Source organism: Nannobrachium achirus (genome assembly GCF_963921795.1).
Source record: "Nannobrachium achirus genome assembly, chromosome: 6".
Lineage (NCBI taxonomy): Eukaryota > Metazoa > Chordata > Actinopteri > Myctophiformes > Myctophidae > Nannobrachium > Nannobrachium achirus.
The window spans coordinates 37,858,674-37,882,756 of NC_137815.1; the positions used below are offsets into that span (position 1 = coordinate 37,858,674).

At 40.7% G+C, this 24,083-nt stretch overlaps 1 protein-coding gene across 1 annotated transcript; it reads right to left on the bottom strand.

Moving 5' to 3' along the window:
• Positions 1–4,439: 4,439 nt before the first annotated feature.
• Positions 4,440–23,494, bottom strand: LOC308287080 (monoacylglycerol lipase ABHD6-like; the record flags this gene model as incomplete). Its single annotated transcript, XM_080728201.1, has 9 exons — positions 23,383–23,494; positions 22,421–22,580; positions 8,747–8,860; positions 7,865–7,997; positions 7,128–7,276; positions 6,011–6,064; positions 5,524–5,578; positions 4,946–5,046; positions 4,440–4,616 (listed from the first exon to the last, which is right to left on the bottom strand). The coding sequence occupies exons 1-9, from the start codon at positions 23,478–23,480 to the stop codon at positions 4,440–4,442; spliced, it is 1,041 nt and encodes a 346-aa protein (XP_080584327.1). The 5' UTR covers positions 23,481–23,494.
• Positions 23,495–24,083: the final 589 nt, after the last annotated feature.

Sequence of the window (24,083 nt, forward strand, 5' to 3'; positions counted from 1 at the left end):
ATAGGAGTCAGCTTAGGTGGTTCGGGCATCTAGTACGGATGCCCCCCGAGCGCCTTCCTAGGAATGTCCTCGATGCACGTCCCACTGGGAGGAGACCCTGTGGCAGACCAAAGACCAGATGGAGAGATTATATCTCCAAACTGGCTTGGGAACGCCTCGGTATACTCCCTGAGGGAGTGGAGGAAGTTGCTCAGGATAAGGAAATCTGGAGGTCTCAGTTGGAACTGAGACTTACCCGATTCCGGATAAGCAGTTGAAGATGGATGGATGGATGGATGGGATATCCATATTTTAACTTGTTGTGTTTTGATGCGAAATGGGGCACTTTTCGATCTGTTACTTTTGCTTCTTTTGAATTTGAATCCGGAAAAGTAACAGTTTTGGACATATGAGGTTTCACCCATACCAGTTTCTGTCAAAAGATAACCTTGAAGAAACCCAGGCAATCAAGAGGTGTTATCCTCTGATCGACTTGAATGTGGCAAATATTCCAATATCCGGCTCCCTGTCTGTCACCCCATCCTGACTTTCAATGCTGCAAGTGAGAACAAGTCAGTAAAAGGCAAGCATTTCAATCAGAATGATTGGCTCGCCGGATGGTCCTCTACCTCTCTACGTGATGCGCGATCACATTGGCCAAGATTCACAGGACGCTTAATGAAATTAGAAATGCAGTTCCTAGTGAAACTGTGTGGGCTCCCTGAAAACACTCACAAAGTATATTATTGCAGTACAAAAAGTACTGCCCATACTTATATTTACTCGTATAAATGACAAAAGACAAAATTAATTTCCCGAATTCACTGGGAAGTTGCTCAGGATAAGGACCCGATTCCGGATAAGCGGTTGAAGATGGATGGATGGATGGATGGGATATCCATATTTTAACTTGTTGTGTTTTGACGCGAAATGGGGCACTTTTCGATCTGTTACTTTTGCTTCTTTTGAATTTGAATCCGGAAAAGTAACAGTTTTGGACATATGAGGTTTCCACCCATACCAGTTTCTGTCAAAAGATAACCTTGAAGAAACCCAGGCAATCAAGAGGTGTTATCCTCTGATCGACTTGAATGTGGCAAATATCCCAATATCCGGCTCCCTGTCTGTCACCCCATCCTGACTTTCAATGCTGCAAGTGAGAACAAGTCAGTAAAAGGCAAGCATTTCAATCAGAATGATTGGCTCGCCGGATGGTCCTCTACCTCTCTACGTGATGCGCGATCACATTGGCCAAGATTCACAGGACGCTTAATGAAATTAGAAATGCAGTTCCTAGTGAAACTGTGTGGGCTCCCTGAAAACACTCACAAAGTATATTATGTGCAGCACAAAAAGTACTGCCCATACTTATATTTACTCGTATAAATGACAAAAGACAAAATTCATTTCCTGAATTCACTGGGAAACTGTTTTAGGTGCCAAAAAATGAAGATGGGATAACTACGGGTGCTCACTAAAAAGTGAGCCCGCAATTAACTCGTACATAGGTAGCACCACTCACTTCACTCTAGGTTTGATTTTCATGAAGTGTTCAACCCCTCCCAGACAAGAATGAGGGAGGGAGAATGCTCCTTTATAGAAATTGCATTCTCTGAACCTGAATCACATAAATGGCCTTGACTACAGCAGCCGAAAAAAGTGAAAGCTTCTGTCGGTTAGGTACGAGCGAAACCAGCCTAATGCTAACTCATTAATGCCAACCAAATTTAAGCGTTCAAATGAATTAGAATGGTCAACAGTGTGAAATGCAGAGCTAAGGTCTAAAAAGGAATAATAATAATAATAATAATAAGGGTAATAATAATAATAAAAGATTATTAGTAACTTTTAAAAGTGCTGTCAGTGCTGTGCAAAACCAGACTGAAACCCTGAAACCAGACTGAAACCTTTAAAAGATGGAATTAAAATGCATAAAAGTAATAATCAATTAATTGGACACTTTTTCAATATACTAAATAGAAAATTGGTCTAAAATTCTCGATGGTGCTACCAGTAAGACTCCCTAATCGGGAGATTAGGGAGTCTAACCAGTAAGACTCCCTAATCGGGAGATAAGCGACCGTAGGTCACATGTATACACATCCATGTTGATGACATGAGTGTAGACATACTGTGTACCGATTTGAGTGATTTTAGGGGCAAAATTGTAGGAGCAGTGTCCAAAAATGTGTTTTGCTTAGGGAGTCTAATAAGCCCTATTTGTGGCTTATCAAAAATGTGTTTTTCCAAAATCTTCCTGATCCATGTTGATGACATGAGTGTAGACATACTGTGTGGTGATTTTGGTGATTTTAGGGCAAAATCTGTAGGAGCAGTGTCCAAAAATGTGTTTTTAAAAATCGGCCTGAAGGTGACGCTATATGGGACAGATTCATGTTGATGGGATGAGTGTAGACATACTGTGTAGTGATTTTCGTGATTTTAGGGCAAAAACTGTAGGAGCAGTGTCCAAAAATGTGTTTTAAAAATCGGCCTGAAGGTGGCGCTAGAAGAGGGCCATGTGAGAAATGAGGGGTGGGGTCTCCGCGTTGCCTTGGTGGACGAATAGGTACCGGCCCCGGCTCTCCCGGACGCTCCTTGCCCGAGTTACGGCATTTTATGTGAGCTGCAGTGGAGGGGGTCCTCCACTGGGGGCGCCACCACTTTTGCATCCGTTCTGGAGCACCAGGAGTGGGTGGTCCCCAGGAATTCCCCGTGAGCAGCCCCGTTGGGGTGGTCATTTTTGCACATTTGGTCATTTTTTACACCTGGGGGTCCCCCAGGGACCTGGGGGTCCCTGGAGCTCCGGGGGTCCTTGGAGGTTGTAGTTTGGCAGGTAAGGAGTGTGTGTGCAAAATATGGCATGGATGGGGGCAACGGTTGTGGAGATATGAGCAGGGCAAAAGTGTGACGTGTGACGTGTGACAGACAGACGGACGGACGGACGGACGGACAGCCGGTGGAGGTTTTGATAGTAAATGCGACCTACGGTCGCAATTAACGACTTGAGAATGCAGGGACCTCATGGTGAGTTCTGCATTATTAATAATGCAGTAGTACATTCTCGACAATCTCAAATGAGGTGAAACAGGCCTCTAATGGTGACAGGTGAGAATTGTCAGCCATAACCTTGCATAAACTGGTTGAAATTTTCCAGAACATGAAGTTCTGTGATAGCATCTTCTTATATTCCCCCTTAATAACCAGAACGACCCCTGAAGGGGGATGCGGGCTACATAATTATTATTATTATTATCATCAATCATTATGAGAAAAACAGCCTGGAATCAAGAATGATTCAAACACAGAACCTAACCTTTGGCCAAGCATTTGCATTTACAGTACAGAAAAACGTACAATACCGCCTTTGTGAATGCATATTTTGACTCTTTGTGAAATTGTCAAAAGAAAAATAATACTTTATTAAAGTATACCTCAAAATCTTAAAAAGAAAATCATTTTCTAACATACAATGGATTACACATGATTACGAGACTGCATCAATAAGTCATAAAGAAAATGTGAAGCTTAACATTAAATATAATATTGTACTTATGAAGCTATTTTATTCATAGAACAAAGCATCATACGTTATGGAAATCTGACGCTTGCACTTCAGCTGCGGGTAACGAGATACGTACACATATACAAGATACAAAGTGAAGAGTGGGTAAATAAATGAAACAAAATTAAAAGCAAATCGGACATCTGTTAACACATCCTGCTAATGGAACATTGCCAGTGGATTTACGACTTTCAGTGCATGTGGTAAAGGGGCCGTCCTTTCTCAGAATAACCCTCATACAACTAAATCTGTCAAGCTCCTTGTTCACTGCCTGCCTGAGATGATTACATTATGGTTTTATTCCAACTGAGTTTTAGTGATCACTGATTGACATCAGTAAAGCAAGTCAGACACATTACAGTTATCAATGTCCTTATATTTCACCGACTGTATAATACATACTTCTGTATCTATAACATTGCATTTCAGCTTAATTTCAGAAATATAGTTTGGCAGTGGCAGAGGCAGACATTGACAGACTTTAGTTTTATAGTATATATATAGACAGGAAATGGGGAGAGAGAGACGGGGAGTGTGACACAGGTTGCCTCTATTCAACCTTTATCTTATTCTTTTCTTCTTTTAGTTTAGTTTAGTTTAGTTTATTTATTTATTTTTTCCATGTAAAAGAAACACACTGAACTTCATAAACACATTTCATAGACATTTCCTTTCCCTGGAAAAAAGGAATAGACTGAAGCCTAAGCTTATTACGTCTACCCTAAATTGTTTTTAAAACATGTAAAACATCATTAGTGTAACAATTAATCAAACAATTCCTGTACATTTATGTAACATGATTCCACTCGATAATACAGAATTCAAAAAGATTAAAATACAAAAGTATACAAAATAAAAATAAAAAAATAATTTAATTGATATTAAAAAGGGTTTTTCACATCAATTTCTTGGCGTTGCCATTGACTTCATAGGCAGACAGAAAGTCCATGATGAGCTGAGCAGTCTTCCGGGGTCTCTCCAAGACCACAGAGTGACCGCAGTTGTCCAAAAGTGTCACCTGGCATTCAGGGTGGACCTCCTGCAACACAGACGCTCCTGAAACATCAACTACCTGTGGGGGTGGGGCAGATAAAACAGTTATAAACATATTCTCTGCTGTCTGACATCTGTGGAGCTATGTCTCTGCAAAATAAATTCCTTGTATGAAATAGGGTTTAATATTTTTCCTAAAAAATAAATCTTTCCTAGGAAAAGAATACACTATCCTCGGATGTATGTAGTTTTCAGCTACTGTCAAATCAAACATTCAATCAAAGCTATGGGAAACGGAACCGGAACAGGAAATGGATATGCCACCTATTGGAACCCCAGGACTACAGTTATATACAGTATATGGATGTCTTGCGCTTTGGCTTGTGATTTAACAAAATGCTTTGTTACCTGATCGTGTTTCCCCCAGATAACCTGGAGGGGTGCTGTGATCAGGTGCAGGTTGTCCTGGAGAGAATGACGAGACTTTTCTCCTAAAATCTCCAGAAACACTGGCCGTCCCATTTACACAAACACACAGAAGTACACACACACACACACACACACACACACACACACACACACACACACACACACACACACACACACACACACACACACACACACACGTTAACTGTGGAATCTCGGGAATACATAGTAGCAGCAGTATTACAGCATTTAGTATATTACTGAATTATCAGGCTCCCCAGAAAAAGTAAAAACTAGATTCTTAACATGAAACTGAACATAATTTCCTCACTATCACACACACACATCGACCTTGTTAGAATTTGAAGTTGAACACAACTCAACAGGATGACTCCTGTGGACTACCTCCATAGACCTATGTACAGTACAAAAGGCGTGTAATGGCAGCACTGGCATTTATTAGCGATTCTCTGTACACCCTCTCTTTCCCCTACACAGCAACAGTTTGCATCCCGATAGTAAGTGGGTGAGTAGTAGTATTAGTAAGAAGTATCAATCACCTTCTCTGTAGATATCATTGTTTGGGATCCGTTCATCAATGAGTCCCTGTAGAATCTGTAGAAGCAAACAGCAACATAATGTGATCTACTGTATGATGTCATCAGTATATGCCCATATATGGTTATGCTGATATGCCCATATAAGGATCTGTATTTGTCAGTCATTGTCCCTTTTATGCCCATATATGAAGATCTCTGTAACTGTCAGTCCTTGTCCCTTTTAAATCACAGTATCTCTACAGTCATGTCATCAACATGGATGTGTCCCATTTCCCATATTCCCTGATTGGCTACCATTGCCTTCCAAAGTTTGTGTATGCGACCTGACGGTTGCTTACCTCCCGATTTAAGGAGGTACTATACTCATACTATCATACTAGTAGTGCATGTGTGAGATAGCTGTAGAAGTACTATAGGTACCAGTGAGGTGGTGGTGTAGACTACTGGTAGTTATAGTACTAGTGGTAGTAATGTAGAAATACTGTACCTTCCTGTAGAAGGCATTGTTGGGGATCCGTACATCACTGAGTCCCTGTACAATCTGTAGAAGCAAAGAGCAACACAATATAATCACGCTGCTCTTTAAACAAACTACTCTAGACTGTAAATACAACTGTCCTTAAAACTAACCAAAATATAAAGGCATTTTAGGGGGCTATATTATACTGTATAGCCTTGTTGTAGTAATAGCAGTAAATAGACATAGCAATAATAGTGCAAGAACAGTAGTAAAAACTTGTAGTAATTGAGATTCATTAGGTTGGTGTGTGTACTAGGGTTACGTGTACTAGTAGTAGTGCCTGTGTGAAGTAGTTGCGACCGTAGGTCGCACTTACTACAGAAAGCTGCTCGAGGTGTCCGTCCGTCAGTCAGTCAGTCAGTCAGTCAGTCAGTCAGTCACTCCGTCACTCCGTCACACACGTCACACTTTTGCCCTGCTCATATCTCCGCAACCGTTGCCCCGATCCATGCCAGATTTTGCACACACACTCCTTACCTGCCAAACTACAACCTCCAAGGACCCCCGGAGCTCCAGGGACCCCCAGCTCCCTCGGGGACCCCCAAGTGTAAAAAATGAGCACATGTGCAAAAATTACCAAATGACCACCCCAACGGAGCTGCTCACGGGGAATTCCTGGGGACCACCCACTCCTGCTGCTCCAGAACGGATGCAAAAGTGGTGGCGCCCCCAGTGGAGGACCCCCTGCCACTGCAGCTCACATAAAATGCCGTAACTCGGGCTAGGAGCGTCCGGGAGAGCCGGGGCCAGTACCTATTCGTCCGCCAAGGCAACGCGGACACCCCACCCCTCATTTCTCACATGGCCCTCTTCTAGCGCCACCTACAGGCCGAATTTTAAAACACATTTTTGGCCACTGCTCCTACAGTTTTGACCCTCCAATCACGAAAATCACTACACAGTATGTCTACACTCATGTCATCAACATGGATCAGGAAGTTTTTGGAATAAAAAATGTTTGCCCTATTTGTGGAGATAAGTGACCTACGGTCGCTTATCTCCCGATTAGGGAGTCTTACTGGTAGTAGAAATACTAGCAGTATCAGTGAGATAGATGGTGGTAGTGCTAGTGGTAGTACTGTACCTGTCGGGGAATGTTGAAGCAGCAGAGTTTTATCATTTCTTCCATCCCTTGTGGTGTGGATGGGATCAGAGGAATGTCTTCAAAATTCTGACTTTTCTCCACCTCTATCAGTCTCTTCACAAACACACTATCTGTGGGGTACACCAACCCTGGGGCAAAATACAAGAAAGCAGCTACTCATTACATTTTAAGCAATACATGGCTGCCCATCCCAGTTCACAGCAAAACCAAAAAAACAAAAAACTTAAACAACGACAAAAAACAGCACCTTCACCTGGTAGTACAATCACACTCTTGTGATTGTACTTCCTTTTTCTGATTGATTGATTGAATACTTTAGGTAAACACAGCTAGAAAGGTGAACTTCGGGGAAATTGCAAGTGTGGTTGCAGTGACGCAAGTCACGAGGAATCCAGTGGGAAATTATATTCCGTCTTACCATTTATACCAGTAAGACTCCCTAATCGGGAGATAAGCAACCGCCACGTCGCATACACAAACTTTAGAAGGCAATCGTAGCCAATCAGGAGGGAATAACATCAGTCAAAAAGTTTACAAAACACAGGTTCCTTTTGCTGGCAAAGAAATCTCTGACCAAGAACAATATTGCGTTGCCCATAGCAACCACTCATATTGCTTTGTTTTTATTTGCATTTAACCCAATGAGATTTCTTTATCTCAACTAACTGATGAATTGATTGATTGATACAGGTGAGCAGCCAGGGGTCTTACTGTACCTGCAGGACAGATGAGGGTGACTCCTGACAGGTGAGCGGGGAAGCGGGCAGCGTAGACCCCCGCTACGTTCCCCCCCATGGACGTACCCACCAGGTGGAATGGACGTCTGTTTAGACGGACGCTCTGTACAAACTACAGAGACAAACATACAAGTCTTAACTTTATTCTGTCATATGATAGTGAAGCGAAGGTCACAGTTTACCATGAGAAATGTCACAGCCAGAATCCCTTTTATGCCCATATACCGGTATGAAGATCCCTGATGTCATCGATATACATCACTGGCCAGATGGCCAAGACATGGCCCATATCTGTGTGGCTGGTTCAGATAGTGATCTACATGTATGGGCATAAAAGGGATTGTATGTTGTGATGTCATGGGAACCACTCTAACAGGATCCCTTTTATGCCCATACATGGAGATCCCTCACGTCATCAATATTAAGATCATATCTAACTTCATATGGGAATGCCATATCTGTGTGGCTGGTTCAGACAGTGAGTGATCTCCATGTATGGGCATAAAAGTGATGTAACCAGGGGTCTCCACATATGGGTGACTGGTCCGATATACATCACTGGCCAGATGGCCAAGAATTGGCACTGAGGCGTCTTATACTATATAGTAATAATAATAACAACCAGTAAAACGCCCTAAGGCGCTGAAACAACTGAGACTCTATACAGAGACATATATGTCCATATATGGGGAGGGTCTCTCTCTCTCTCTCTCTCTCTCTCTCTCTCTCTCTCTCTCTCTCACACACACACACACACACACACACACACACACACACACACACACACACACACACGCACACACGCACGCACACACACACACACACACACACACACACACACACACACACACACACACTAACCTGATGTATACGTTTGACTTGTCCCTCTATGCAGTAATCTTCAGCACTTGTCCTGCTGGTCCCTTCATGTCCAGGCATGTCCAGACACACAACATGCTGGCTCCTTGGTAGGCACTGTACACAAAAACACACTGATATTATTAGTACTACAACAACAACTACTACTACTACTACTACTACTACTACTACCAGTAAGACTCCCTAATCGGGAGATAAGCGACCGTAGGTCACATGTATACACAAAGAGTAGGGAGCAGTGTCCCCAAAAATTGTGGACGGATCCATGTTGATGACATGAGTGTAGACATACTGTGTACCGAGTTGAGTGATTTTACGGCAAAAATTGGAGGAGCAGTGTCCAAAAATGTGTTTTGCAAGAATCGGCCTCATGGTGGCGCTAGAAGAGGGCCATGTGAGAAATGAGGGGTGGGGTCTCCGCGCCGCCGAGGCGGACGAATAGGTACCGGCCCCGGCTCTCCCGGTGGCTCCTAGGCCAAGTTAGGGCATTTTATGTGCGCTGCAGTGGCAGGGGGTCCTCCACTGGGGGCGCCACCACTTTTGCATCCGTTCTGGAGCACAAGGAGTCGGTGGTCCCCGGGAATTCCCCGTGAGCAGCCCCGTTGGGGTGGTCATTTGGTCATTTTTGCACATTTGGTCATTTTTTACATCTGGGGGTCCCCCAGGGACCTGGGGGTCCCTGGAGCTCCGGGGGTCCTTGGAGGTTGTAGTTTGGCAGGCAAGGAGTGTGTGTGCAAAATCTGGCATGGATCGGGGCAACGGTTGCGGAGATATGAGCAGGGCAAAAGTGTGACGTGTGACGGACTGACTGACGGACGCACGGACACCTGGTGGAGCTTTCTGTAGTAAGTGCGACCTACGGTCGCAACTACTACTACTACTACCACAATGTTCTCTTTGCACAGGATTTGTGTTATTGTGGGCTCGCCTATAAGGCGAGCACACTTTAGATATTGTCATTATTGTGGGCTCGCCTATAAGGCGAGCACACTTTAGATATTGTCATTATTTCTATACTAGGCAGGCAGTCAGTGCAAGTATCAAAAAACTTCGGTTCCTTTCTACTCCTACATACTTAGTGAGAAAATGAAAATAAAAACATCAATGTGTTCAGCTTACTGTGGCGACGTGTGCTATTACTTTTTACAGCAATCGGCCAAATGGTGGCGCTGTAGGAAGCCTTCGAAAGTGCGAACTTTGAACAGGTATAGCTCATGCTGTGTTTGAGGTAAAGCCATGAAACCTGTATACACGTATGCGTCTCCTCATGCCGAACAACTTTTACGCTCTGACTTTTGACCTTTGACCTTTAGATCTCCCACAATTTGGAATTATATGAAAAACAGTAAAAATCTATCTCCTCCTGGGTTTTTTTCGTTACGCGCACGAAACTTTTTTCACATGAACTTTGGACCAATACGGTCAGATTGATCAACCAGATTTCTTTTAAAGTGAAATATAATTTTTTAATAATTCAATCAATATTGCGGTTTTATGCAAATTATTCTTCGCCCTCTAAATCATACATGCAAAGTTACACGTTCATGGCATTTGGCAAAGATGTAGAGGGTTAGTCAAAGTATTACTGAAACCAATTTTAGTCCAATCGGCCAAAGGGGGGCGCTATACGAAGCGTTTGAAAATTCAAACTTCAAACGGGCATAAGTCATGACTCGTTTCGTTTTAAGACATGCAACTTGCTTACACGCGTGCTTTGACTCTGTCTTTGTTAAGTAAGCTCCGCCCTTCGATTTTCCGCCATTTTGAGCAGTTTGTAAAAAATTCTAGAATTTTCGCTCCACGTGCACAAAACTTTTTTTACGTGAACTTTGGACCAATATCTAAAGATCTGTCAGATCGGATTTTTTTTTTAAATTGAAACATGCTTTTTTAATAATTCAATGAATATTGCAGTTTTATGCAAATTATTCTTCTGCCTCTAAATCATACATGCAAAGTAACATGTTCATGGCATTTGGCAAAGATGTAGAGTGTTAGTCCAAATATCACTAAATCCAATCTCACTCCAATTGGCCAAAGGGGGGCGCTATATCATTTTGAGCAGTTTGTGAAACGCTTAAACCCGTTAGGATTTTTTTTAGCAATTTGCATGAAACATTCTACACACAATCTAAGGACCTTTATCTAATATGCCTATGAAGTACACACACACACAAAAAGAAAAATAATAACAAATATAGCTGCAAGCAGCGATAAAGTGGCCAAAGCCAAAAACACCTCAAATCATGAACACAGCCTGCAATGTCCGTGAAATCTTGCAAGCACATTCCCAATAGGTCAAGGAACAGATACCACCCTTCTTACATTGGCCTGTTATAATAGCGCCACCAGCGGGTCAACTTTTGGCACAACACATTTTTGGAACAAAATGGACCAATCTTTGACGTCAGTAACGTCAAAGAGAGCACTGCCTGCGATCTTGACATTTTGTACTTTTATAGCCATTGTTTTCTGGCTTGAAGCGAGCCCACAATTGTTTCGAAGGAACAATATTTTTCTAGTTGTGGGCTCGCCAGTACCTGGCGAGCACACTTTAGATATTGTCATTATTTATTTATTTATTTATTTGTTTATCTAGTAAGTAGACGGGATTTTCGGTTCCTTTCTACTCCTACATACTTAGTGAGAAAATGAAAATAAAAACATCAATGTGTTCAGTTTACAGTGGCGAAGTGTGCTATTATTTTTTATAGCAATTGGCCAAATGGTGGCGCTGTAGGAAGCCTTCGAAAGTGCGATCTTTGAACAGGTATAGCTCATGCTGTGTTATACATACAGCCATGAAACCTGTATACACTTATGCGTCTCCTCATGCCGAACAACTTTTACCCTCTAACTTTTGACCTCTGACCTTTAGGTCTCCCACAATTCGGAATTATATGAAAAACAGTAAAAATCTATCTCCTCCTGGGTTTTTTTCGATACGCGCACGAAACTTTTTTCACATGAACTTTGGACCAATACGGTCAGATTTATCTCGGCGGATTTCTTTTAAAGTGAAATATCATTTTTTAATAATTCAATAAATATTGCGGTTTTATGCAACTTATTCTTCTGCCTCTAAATCATGCATGCAAAGTTACACGTTCATGGCATTTGGCAAAGATGTGGAGGGTTAGTCAAAGTATCACTGAAACCAATTTTATTCCAATCGGCCAAAGGGGGGCGCTATACGAAGCGTTTGAAAATTCAAACTTCAAACGGGCTTAAGTCATGACTCGTTTCGTTTGAAGACATGCAACTTGTTACACGCGTGCTTTGACTCAAGCGGAAGACATCTGTGTCGTTGTTAAGTAAGCTCCGCCCTTCGATTTTCCGCCACTTTGAGCAGTTTGTAAAACGCGTAAACCCGCTTTTATTCTGGAATTTTCGCGTCACGTGCACAAAACATTTTTTTACATGAACTTTGGACCGATATCTAAAGATCTGTCAGATCGGATTTCTTTAACATTGAAACATGCTTTTTTAAATAATTCAAACAATATTGCATTTTTATGCAAATTATTCTTCTGCCTCTAAAACATACAAGCAAAGTCACATTTTCATGACAAAATAGTGTAGAGGGTTAGTTCAAATATCACTGAAACCAATCTTACCCCAAATGGCCAAAGGGGGGCGCTATATAATTTTGAGCAGTTTGTAAAACGCTTAAACCCGTTTTTATTCTAGGATTTTTTTTGCAATTTGCATGAAACATTCTACACGCAATCTAAGGACCTTTATCTAACATGCCTATGAAGTGCACACAAAAAATTATAAAATAATAATAATAAATATAGCTGCAAGCAGCGATAAAGTGTCCAAAGCCAAAAACACCTCAAATCATGAACACAGCCTGGGATGTGCGTGAAATCTTGCAAGCACATTCCCAATAGGTCAAGGAACAGATACCAACCTTCTCACATTGGCCTGTTATAGCGCCACCAGCGGGTCAACTTTTGCACAACACATTTTTGGAACAAAATGGACCAATCTTTGACGTCAGTAACGTCAAAGAGAGCACTGCCTGCGATCTTGACATTTTGTGCTTTTATAGCCATTGTTTTCCGGCTTGAAGCGAGCCCACAATTGTTTCGAAGGAACAATATTTTTCTAGTTGTGGGCTCGCCTATAAGGCGAGCACACTTTAGATATTGTCATTATTTCTATACTAGGCAGGCATATCAAGTATCAAAAAACTTCGGTTCCTTTCTACTCCTACATACTTAGTGAGAAAATGAAAATAAAAACATCAATGTGTTCAGCTTACTGTGGCGAAGTATGCTATTACTTTTTACAGCAATCGGCCAAATGGTGGCGCTGTAGGAAGCCTTCGAAAGTGCGATCTTTGAACAGGTATAGCTCATGCTGTGTTATAAATACAGCCATGAAACCTGTATACACTTATGCGTCTCCTCATGCCGAACAACTTTTACCCTCTAACTTTTGACCTCTGACCTTTAGGTCTCCCACAATTCGGAATTATATGAAAAACAGTAAAAATCTATCTCCTCCTGGGATTTTCGCGTCAAGTGCACAAAACATTTTTCACATGAACTTTGGACCAATACGGTCAAACTGTCTGGTCGGATTTCTTTTAAAGTGAAATATAATTTTTTAATAATTCAATCAATATTGCGGTTTTATGCAAATTATTCTTTTGCCTCTAAATCATACATGCAAAGTTACGCGTTCATGGCATTTGGCAAAGATGTAGAGGGTTAGTCAAAATATCACTGAAACCAATCTTATTTCAATTGGCCAAAGGGTGGCGCTATACGAAGCGTTTGAAAATTCAAACTTCAAACGGGCATAAGTCATGACTCGTTTCGTTTGAAGACATGCAACTTGTTACACGCGTGCTTTGACTCGAGCGGAAGACATCTGTGTCGTTGTTAAGTAAGCTCCGCCCTTCGATTTTCCGCCATTTTGAGCACTTTGTAAAACGCGTAAACCCGCTTTTATTCTGGAATTTTCGCTCCACGTGCACAAAACTTTTTTTACGTGAACTTTGGACCGATATCTAAAGATCTGTCAGATCGGATTTCTTTAAAATTGAAACATGCTTTTTTAAATAAATTCCATGAATATTGCAGTTTTATGCAAATTATTCTTCTGCCTCTAAATCATACATGCAAAGTAACATGTTCATGGCATTTGGCAAAGATGTAGAGTGTTAGTCCAAATATCACTAAAACCAATCTTACCCCAATTGGCCAAAGGGGGGCGCTATATCATTTTGAGCAGTTTGTGAAACGCTTAAACCCGTTTGGATTTTTTTTTTGCAATTTGCATGAAACATTCTACACACAATCTAAGGGCCTTTATCTAATATGCCTATGAAGTGCACACACACAAAAAAAATAATAATAATGAATATAGCTGCAAGCAGCGATAAAGTGGCCAAAGCCAAAAACACCTCAAATCATGAACACAGCCTGCAATGTGCGTGAAATCTTGCAAGCACATTCCCAATAGGTCAAGGAACAGATACCACCCTTCTTACATTGGCCTGTTATAGCGCCACCAGCGGGTCAACTTTTGCACAACACATTTTTGGAACAAAATGGACCAATCTTTGACGTCAGTAACGTCAAAGAGAGCACTGCCTGCGATCTTGACATTTTGTACTTTAATAGCCATTGTTTTCTGGCTTGAAGGCGAGCCCACAATTGTTTCGAAGGAACAATATTTTTCTAGTGACAATATCTAACCGTCATATCAAGTTCTCCTCAAAACTTCGGTTCCTTTCTACTCCTACATACTTAGTGAGAAAATGAAAATAAAAACATCAATGTGTTCAGCTTACTGTGGCGACGTGTGCTATTACTTTTTACAGCAATCGGCCAAATGGTGGCGCTGTAGGAAGCCTTCGAAAGTGCGAACTTTGAACAGGTATAGCTCATGCTCTGTTATACGTACAGCCATGAAACCTGTATACACGTATGCGTCTCCTCATGCCGAACAATTTTTACGCTCTGACTTTTGACCTCTGATCTTTAGATCCCTCAGAATTTGGAATTATATGAAAAACAGTAAAAATCTATCTCCTCCTGGGATCTTTGCGATACGCGCATGAAACTTTTTTCACATGAACTTTGGACCAATACGGTCAAACTAGTCTCGGCGGATTTCTTTTAAAGTGAAATATATTTTATTAATAATTCAATCAATGTTGCGGTTTTATGCAAATTATTCTTCGGCCTCTAAATCATACATGCAAAGTTACACGTTCATGGCATTTGGCAAAGATGTGGAGGGTTAGTCAAAGTATCACTGAAACCAATTTTATTCCAATCGGCCAAAGGGGGGCGCTATACGAAGCGTTTGAAAATTCAAACTTCAAACGGGCATAAGTCATGACTCGTTTCGTTTGAAGACATGCAACTTGTTACACGCGTGCTTTGACTCGAGCGGAAGACATCTGTGTCGTTGTTAAGTAAGCTCCGCCCCCCGATTTTCCGCCATATTGAGCAGTTTGTAAAACGCGTAAACCCGCTTTTATTCTGGAATTTTCACTCCACGTGCACAAAACTTTTTTTACGTGAACTTTGGACCGATATCTAAAGATCTGTCAGATCGGATTTCTTTAAAATTGAAACATGCTTTTTAAAATAAATTCAATGAATATTGCAGTTTTATGCAAATTATTCTTCTGCCTCTAAATCATACATGCAAAGTAACATGTTCATGGCATTTGGCAAAGATGTAGAGTGTTAGTCCAAATATCACTAAAACCAATCTTACCCCAATTGGCCAAAGGGGGGCGCTATATCATTTTGAGCAATTTGTGAAACGCTTAAACCCGTTAAGATTTATTTTTGCAATTTGCATGAAACATTCTACACACAATCTAAGGACCTTTATCTAATATGCCTATGAAGTGCACACACACAAAAAAAATAATAATAATGAATATAGCTGCAAGCAGCGATAAAGTGGCCAAAGCCAAAAACACCTCAAATCATGAACACAGCCTGCAATGTGCGTGAAATCTTGCAAGCACATTCCCAATAGGTCAAGGAGCAGATACCACCCTTCTTACATTGGCCTGTTATAGCGCCACCAGCGGGTCAACTTTTGCACAACACATTTTTGGAACAAAATGGACCAATCTTTGACGTCAGTAACGTCAAAGAGAGCACTGCCTGCGATCTTGACATTTTGTACTTTTATAGCCATTGTTTTCTGGCTTGAAGCGAGCCCACAATTGTTTCGAAGGAACAATATTTTTCTAGTGAGAACTTGATATTGTCATATCAAGTTCTCCTCAAAACTTCGGTTCCTTTCTACTCCTACATACTTAGTGAGAAAATGAAAATAAAAACATCAATGTGTTCAGCTTACAGTGGCGAAGTGTGCTATTATTTTATACGGCAATCGGCCAAATGGTGGCGCTGTAGGAAGCCTTCGAAAGTGCGAACTTTGAACAGGTAGAGCTCATGCTCTGTTATACGTACAGCCATGAACCCTATATACACGTAAGCGTCTCCTCATGCCGAACAACTTTTACGCTCTGACTTTTCACCTCTGACCTTTAGATCCCCCAAAATTTGGAATTATATGAAAAACAGTAAAAATCTATCTCCTCCTGGGATTTTCGCGTTATGCTCACAAAACTTTTTTCACATGAACTTTGGACCAATACGGTCAAACTAGTCTCGCCGGATTTCTTTTAAAGTGAAATATATTTTTTTTATAATTCAATCTATATTGCGGTTTTATGCAAATTGTTCTTCGGCCTCTAAATCATACATGCAAAGTTACACGTTCATGGCATTTGGCAAAGATGTAGAGGGTTAGTCAAAGTATCAGTGAAACCAATTTTATTCCAATCGGCCAAAGGGGGGCGCTATACGAAGCGTCTGAAAATTCAAACTTCAAACGGGCATAAGTCATGACTCGTTTCGTTTGAAGACATGCAACTTGTTACACGCGTGCTTTGACTCAAGCGGAAGACATCTGTGTCGTTGTTAAGTAAGCTCCGCCCTTCAATTATCCGCCATTTTGAGCAGTTTGTAAAACGCGTAAACCCGCTTTTATTCTGGAATTTTCGCATCACGTGCACAAAACTTTTTTTACGTGAACTTTGGACCGATATCTAAAGATCTGTCAGATTGGATTTCTTTAACATTGAAACATGCTTTTTTAAATAATTCAAACAATATTGCATTTTTATGCAAATTATTCTTCTGCCTCTAAAACATACATGCAAAGTCACATTTTCATGACAAAATAGTGTAGAGGGTTAGTTCAAATATCACTGAAACCAATCTTACCCCAAATGGCCAAAGGGGGGCACTATATAATTTTGAGCAGTTTGTAAAACGCTTAAACCCATTTTTATTCTAGGATTTTTTTTGCAATTTGCATGAAACATTCTACACGCAATCTAAGGACCTTTATCTTTATTTAGCCTATGAAGTGCACACAAAACAATTATAAAATAATAATAATAATAAATATAGCTGCAAGCAGCGATAAAGTGGCCAAAGCCAAAAACACCTCAAATCATGAACACAGCCTGGGATGTGCGTGAAATCTTGCAAGCACATTCCCAATAGGTCAAGGAACAGATACCAACCTTCTCACATTGGCCTGTTATAGCGCCACCAGCGGGTCAACTTTTGCACAACACATTTTTGGAACAAAATGGACCAATCTTTGACGTCAGTAACGTCAAAGAGAGCACTGCCTGCGATCTTGACATTTTGTGCTTTTATAGCCATTGTTTTCTGGCTTGAAGCGAGCCCACAATTGTTTCGAAGGAACAATATTTTTCTAGTTGTGGGCTCGCCTATAAGGCGAGCACACTTTAGATATTGTCATTATTTATTTATCTATCAGGCAATCAGTAGACGGGATCTTCGGTTCCTTTCTACTCCTACATACTTAGTGAGAAAATGAAAATAAAAACATCAATGTGTTCAGTTTACAGTGGCGAAGTGTGCTATTATTTTTTATAGCAATCGGCCAAATGGTGGCGCTGTAGGAAGCCTTCGAAAGTGCGATCTTTGAACAGGTATAGCTCATGCTGTGTTATACATACAGCCATGAAACCTGTATACACTTATGCGTCTCCTCATGCCGAACAACTTTTTCCCTCTAACTTTTGACCTCTGACCTTTAGGTCTCCCACAATTCGGAATTATATGAAAAACAGTAAAAATCTATCTCCTCCTGGGATTTTCGCGTCAAGTGCACAAAACTTTTTTCACATGAACTTTGGACCAATACGGTCAGATTGATCAACCAGATTTTTTTTAAAGTGAAATATAATTTTTTAATAATTTAATCAATATTGCGGTTTTATGCAAATTATTCTTCGGCCTCTAAATCATACATGCAAAGGTACACGTTCATGGCATTTGGCAAAGATGTGGAGGGTTAGTCAAAGTATCACTGAAACCAATTTTATTCCAATCGGCCAAAGGGGGGCGCTATACGAAGCGTTTGAAAATTCAAACTTCAAACGGGCATAAGTCATGACTCGTTTCGTTTGAAGACATGCAACTTGTTATACGCGTGCTTTGACTCGAGCGGAAGACATCTGTGTCGTTGTTAAGTAAGCTCCGCCCTTCGATTTTCCGCCATTTTGAGCAGTTTGTAAAACGCGTAAACCCGCTTTTATTCTGGAATTTTCGCTCCACGTGCACAAAACTCTTTTTTACGTGAACTTTGGACCGATATCTAAAGATCTGTCAGATCGGATTTCTTTAAAATTGAAACATGCTTTTTAAAATAAATTCAATGAATATTGCAGTTTTATGCAAATTATTCTTCTGCCTCTAAATCATACATGCAAAGTAACATGTTCATGGCATTTGGCAAAGATGTAGAGTGTTAGTCCAAATATCACTAAAACCAATCTTACCCCAATTGGCCAAAGGGGGGCGCTATATCATTTTGAGCAGTTTGTGAAACGCTTAAACCCATTAGGATTTTTTTTTTTGCAATTTGCATGAAACATTCTACACACAATCTAAGGACCTTTATCTAATATGCCTATGAAGTGCACACACACAAAAAAATAAAAAATAATAATGAATATAGCTGCAAGCAGCGATAAAGTGGCCAAAGCCAAAAACACCTCAAATCATGAACACAGCCTGCAATGGGTGTGAAATCTTGCAAGCACATTCCCAATAGGTCAAGGAACAGATACCACCCTTCTTACATTGGCCTGTTATAGCGCCACCAGCGGGTCAACTTTTGCACAACACATTTTTCGAACAAAATGGACCAATCTTTGACGTCAGTAACGTCAAAGAGAGCACTGCCTGCGATCTTGACATTTTGTACTTTTATAGCCATTGTTTTCCGGCTTGAAGCGAGCCCACAATTGTTTCGAAGGAACAATATTTTTCTAGTGACAATATCTAACCGTCATATCAAGTTCTCCTCAAAACTTCGGTTCCTTTCTACTCCTACATACTTAGTGAGAAAATGAAAATAAAAACATCAATGTGTTCAGCTTACTGTGGCGACGTGTGCTATTACTTTTTACAGCAATCGGCCAAATGGTGGCGCTGTAGGAAGCCTTCGAAAGTGCGAACTTTGAACAGGTATAGCTCATGCTCTGTTATACGTACAGCCATGAAACCTGTATACACGTATGCTTCTCCTCATGCCGAACAATTTTTACGCTCTGACTTTTGACCTCTGATCTTTAGATCCCTCAGAATTTGGAATTATATGAAAAACAGTAAAAATCTATCTCCTCCTGGGATCTTTGCGATACGCGCATGAAACTTTTTTCACATGAACTTTGGACCAATACGGTCAAACTAGTCTCGGCGGATTTCTTTTAAAGTGAAATATATTTTATTAATAATTCAATCAATGTTGCGGTTTTATGCAAATTATTCTTCGGCCTCTAAATCATACATGCAAAGTTACACGTTCATGGCATTTGGCAAAGATGTGGAGGGTTAGTCAAAGTATCACTGAAACCAATTTTATTCCAATCGGCCAAAGGGGGGCGCTATACGAAGCGTTTGAAAATTCAAACTTCAAACGGGCATAAGTCATGACTCGTTTCGTTTGAAGACATGCAACTTGTTACACGCGTGCTTTGACTCGAGCGGAAGACATCTGTGTCGTTGTTAAGTAAGCTCCGCCCCCCGATTTTCCGCCATATTGAGCAGTTTGTAAAACGCGTAAACCCGCTTTTATTCTGGAATTTTCACTCCACGTGCACAAAACTTTTTTTACGTGAACTTTGGACCGATATCTAAAGATCTGTCAGATCGGATTTCTTTAAAATTGAAACATGCTTTTTAAAATAAATTCAATGAATATTGCAGTTTTATGCAAATTATTCTTCTGCCTCTAAATCATACATGCAAAGTAACATGTTCATGGCATTTGGCAAAGATGTAGAGTGTTAGTCCAAATATCACTAAAACCAATCTTACCCCAATTGGCCAAAGGGGGGCGCTATATCATTTTGAGCAGTTTGTGAAACGCTTAAACCCGTTAGGATTTATTTTTGCAATTTGCATGAAACATTCTACACACAATCTAAGGACCTTTATCTAAAGTGCACACACAAAAAAAATAAAATAATAATGAATATAGCTGCAAGCAGCGATAAAGTGGCCAAAGCCAAAAACACCTCAAATCATGAACACAGCCTGCAATGTGCGTGAAATCTTGCAAGCACATTCCCAATAGGTCAAGGAGCAGATACCACCCTTCTTACATTGGCCTGTTATAGCGCCACCAGCGGGTCAACTTTTGCACAACACATTTTTGGAACAAAATGGACCAATCTTTGACGTCAGTAACGTCAAAGAGAGCACTGCCTGCGATCTTGACATTTTGTACTTTTATAGCCATTGTTTTCTGGCTTGAAGCGAGCCCACAATTGTTTCGAAGGAACAATATTTTTCTAGTTTATCTATCAACCAGAGCATATCAAGTTCTCCTCAATACTTTGTCCGCTTTCAACTCCTACATACTTAGTGAGAAAATGAAAATAAAAACATCAATGTGTTCAGTTTACAGTGGCGAAGTGTGCTATTATTTTCTATAGCAATCGGCCAAATGGTGGCGCTGTAGGAAGCCTTCGAAAGTGCGAACTTTGAACAGGTATAGCTCATGCTGTGTTTGAGGTCCAGCCATGAAACCTGTATACACTTATGCGTCTCCTCATGCCGAACAACTTTTACCCTCTAACTTTTGACCTCTGACCTTTAGGTCTCCCACAATTCGGAATTATATGAAAAACAGTAAAAATCTATCTCCTCCTGGGATTTTCGCGTCAAGTGCACAAAACTTTTTTCACTTGAACTTTGGACCAATACGGTCAGATTGATCAACCAGATTTTTTTTAAAGTGAAATATAATTTTTTAATAATTCAATTAATATTGCGGTTTTATGCTAATTATTCTTCGGCCTCTAAATCATACATGCAAAGTTACACGTTCATGGCATTTGGCAAAGATGTGGAGGGTTAGTCAAAGTATCACTGAAACCAATTTTATTCCAATTGGCCAAAGGGGGGCGCTATACGAAGCTTTTGAAAATTCAAACTTCAAACGGGCATAAGTCATGACTCGTTTCGTTTGAAGACATGCAACTTGTTACACGCGTGCTTTGACTCAAGCGGAAGACATCTGTGTCGTTGTTAAGTAAGCTCCGCCCTTTGATTTTCCGCCATTTTGAGCAGTTTGTAAAACGCGTAAACCCGCTTTTATTCTGGAATTTTCGCTCCACGTGCACAAAACTTTTTTTACGTGAACTTTGGACCGATATCTAAAGATCTGTCAGATCGGATTTCTTTAAAATTGAAACATGCTTTTTTAAATAAATTCAATGAATATTGCAGTTTTATGCAAATTATTCTTCTGCCTCTAAATCATACATGCAAAGTAACATGTTCATGGCATTTGGCAAAGATGTAGAGTGTTAGTCCAAATATCACTAAAACCAATCTTACCCCAATTGGCCAAAGGGGGGCGCTATATCATTTTGAGCAGTTTGTGAAACGCTTAAACCCGTTAGGATTTTTTTTTGCAATTTGCATGAAACATTCTACACACAATCTAAGGACCTTTATCTAATATGCCTATGAAGTGCACACACACACAAAAAAAAGAAAAAATAATGAATATAGCTGCAAGCAGCGATAAAGTGGCCAAAGCCAAAAACACCTCAAATCATGAACACAGCCTGCAATGTGCGTGAAATCTTGCAAGCACATTCCCAATAGGTCAAGGAACAGATACCACCCTTGTTACATTGGCCTGTTATAGCGCCACCAGCGGGTCAACTTTTGCACAACACATTTTTGGAACAAAATGGACCAATCTTTGACGTCAGTAACGTCAAAGAGAGCACTGCCTGCGATCTTGACATTTTGTACTTTTATAGCCATTGTTTTCTGGCTTGAAGCGAGCCCACAATTGTTTCGAAGGAACAATATTTTTCTAGTTTACAATACAATAATGTTGCACTTCTAAGTGGGTGTGATAAAAGCAACTGCTATTATCCACATGCTATGACTGTGGATAAAAGCAACTGCTTTTATCCACATGATAAAAGCAACTGCTTTTATCCACAAGATAAAAGCAACTGCTTTTATCCACATGCTATGATAAGGTCAATCAAACTGTAAAATTGAGTGCATGGTTACATCTGTGATACCTTACCTTGATCATATGGAGATACATGTCTTTGTTTAATGAGAAGCCATGCAGCAGCAGGAGGGAAGGTGTGGCGCCCCCTGGCCTTCCACGGTGGGAATAACAGAACCTGTACTGCCCACAAAAAGCATAGTCTACTTTCAGACCCTCCCTTTGCCTCGAAATCCTACAACAGAGAGAAGAGGAGAGGAGCAATCAGTTGTACTTTTCTTAACAGATTCATGTAATGTAAACTTATCTCAAAGTTGGTTCTGGGTTTGTCACTTCCTCCTTCCCAGATTGTTTAAGAATATTGTTTGTCAACACCTTATTTGGCTGACTGTAATATTGCTGATCTAAAAAATATATTAGACTAAAAGTTTGTGAGCGCTGGCCCTCCCGCTCATTCTAGAGCAGAGGTCTTCAACGTTTTCAGGCCAAGGACCCCTTAGTTGAGAGGGAGAGAGAGATGAAGCAGGGACCCCCAAAACCTGTTCATAGATTCCATATACAGTAGTTTCATAATTTTTGGCTAAAGTTCTCAGAATATTTACACTAGGGTTTTACTTGTTAATATAAAAAGGATTGGAAGATTTGGAGGCCCCCCTGTAGTAACTCTCAGGACCCCCTAGGGTCTCGGACCCCCTGTTGAAGACCTCTGTTCTAGAGTTTGCGCGCTTCGCACCCTCACAGGTGATCCAAGCCATCACGCACTCATAGAACTATTTTAAAGCACCAGTGTTTCTTTTCATAGACCTTGTTGTGTGTTTCTCTCGCACCATCCCACGAGGTCTGGGATAGGATGGGATGTGTTTCTAATTTAACTCAACCACCAAGGGGCACTGTGACTAGTCCTCATAGGCACTATAGTCTATTAGGCAGGTCAATGTCAACTACATCATCCTTGTGTGCATGCATGTGCATGTGTGTGAGGCCTCTGAAGATAGGAGAGGCAGAATAGGACAGTTTACTGTACTGACGTGTATTACCAGTTATAAACCTTCATGACGACAACAGGCCAGAATGTAAAGGTGATGATGAAAACCAGGATGGGGAGCGCAAGGGTACTTCCTGCTAGCAATAACATTTTAGTCACATCCAAGTCCATCACTCCGGTCTCCTTTAAGAAAAACACATAGTGGACATTTTAAAATAATAATAATAATTAGTAGTAGTAATAGCAGCATAATAACAAATAATTTACTTAATTAAAAAAGCTAAACAAATGAAGAAGAGCAGACAGGACAAACCAAAGCTTAAAAATTCTCGACTTTACAATGTTACGTACTTTAACAGGAAAACATATCTGATTAAGCATATCCCCAATATCCTTATGTAATACCGGTAAGTAGCTCTGGGAAAGAATGTCTGCTAGATGCCAAAACTACAAATTGTGACTCTTTTCCCCTCACAATACAAGTTTTTATTTTACACATATATTATAATTTCTTTGAACATCTCCCTGTATTGACTTTACTTATTTTATTAACTTTTAAGGCCCAAATGGGTCTTGCAGTTACTCCTGCTCTGCTGTCTCTCCATAACCCTCTTTGTGCCCTAAGGTCCTCTGATGAGGAGCTAATAAAGGTCCCCACAACGCACCTGGTAACAAAGGTAACTGGGTGTTGCTGTCCAAGCCCCCAAGACTTTGGAACACCCTATCCAAAATCACTTAAGTTCACAACAGCCT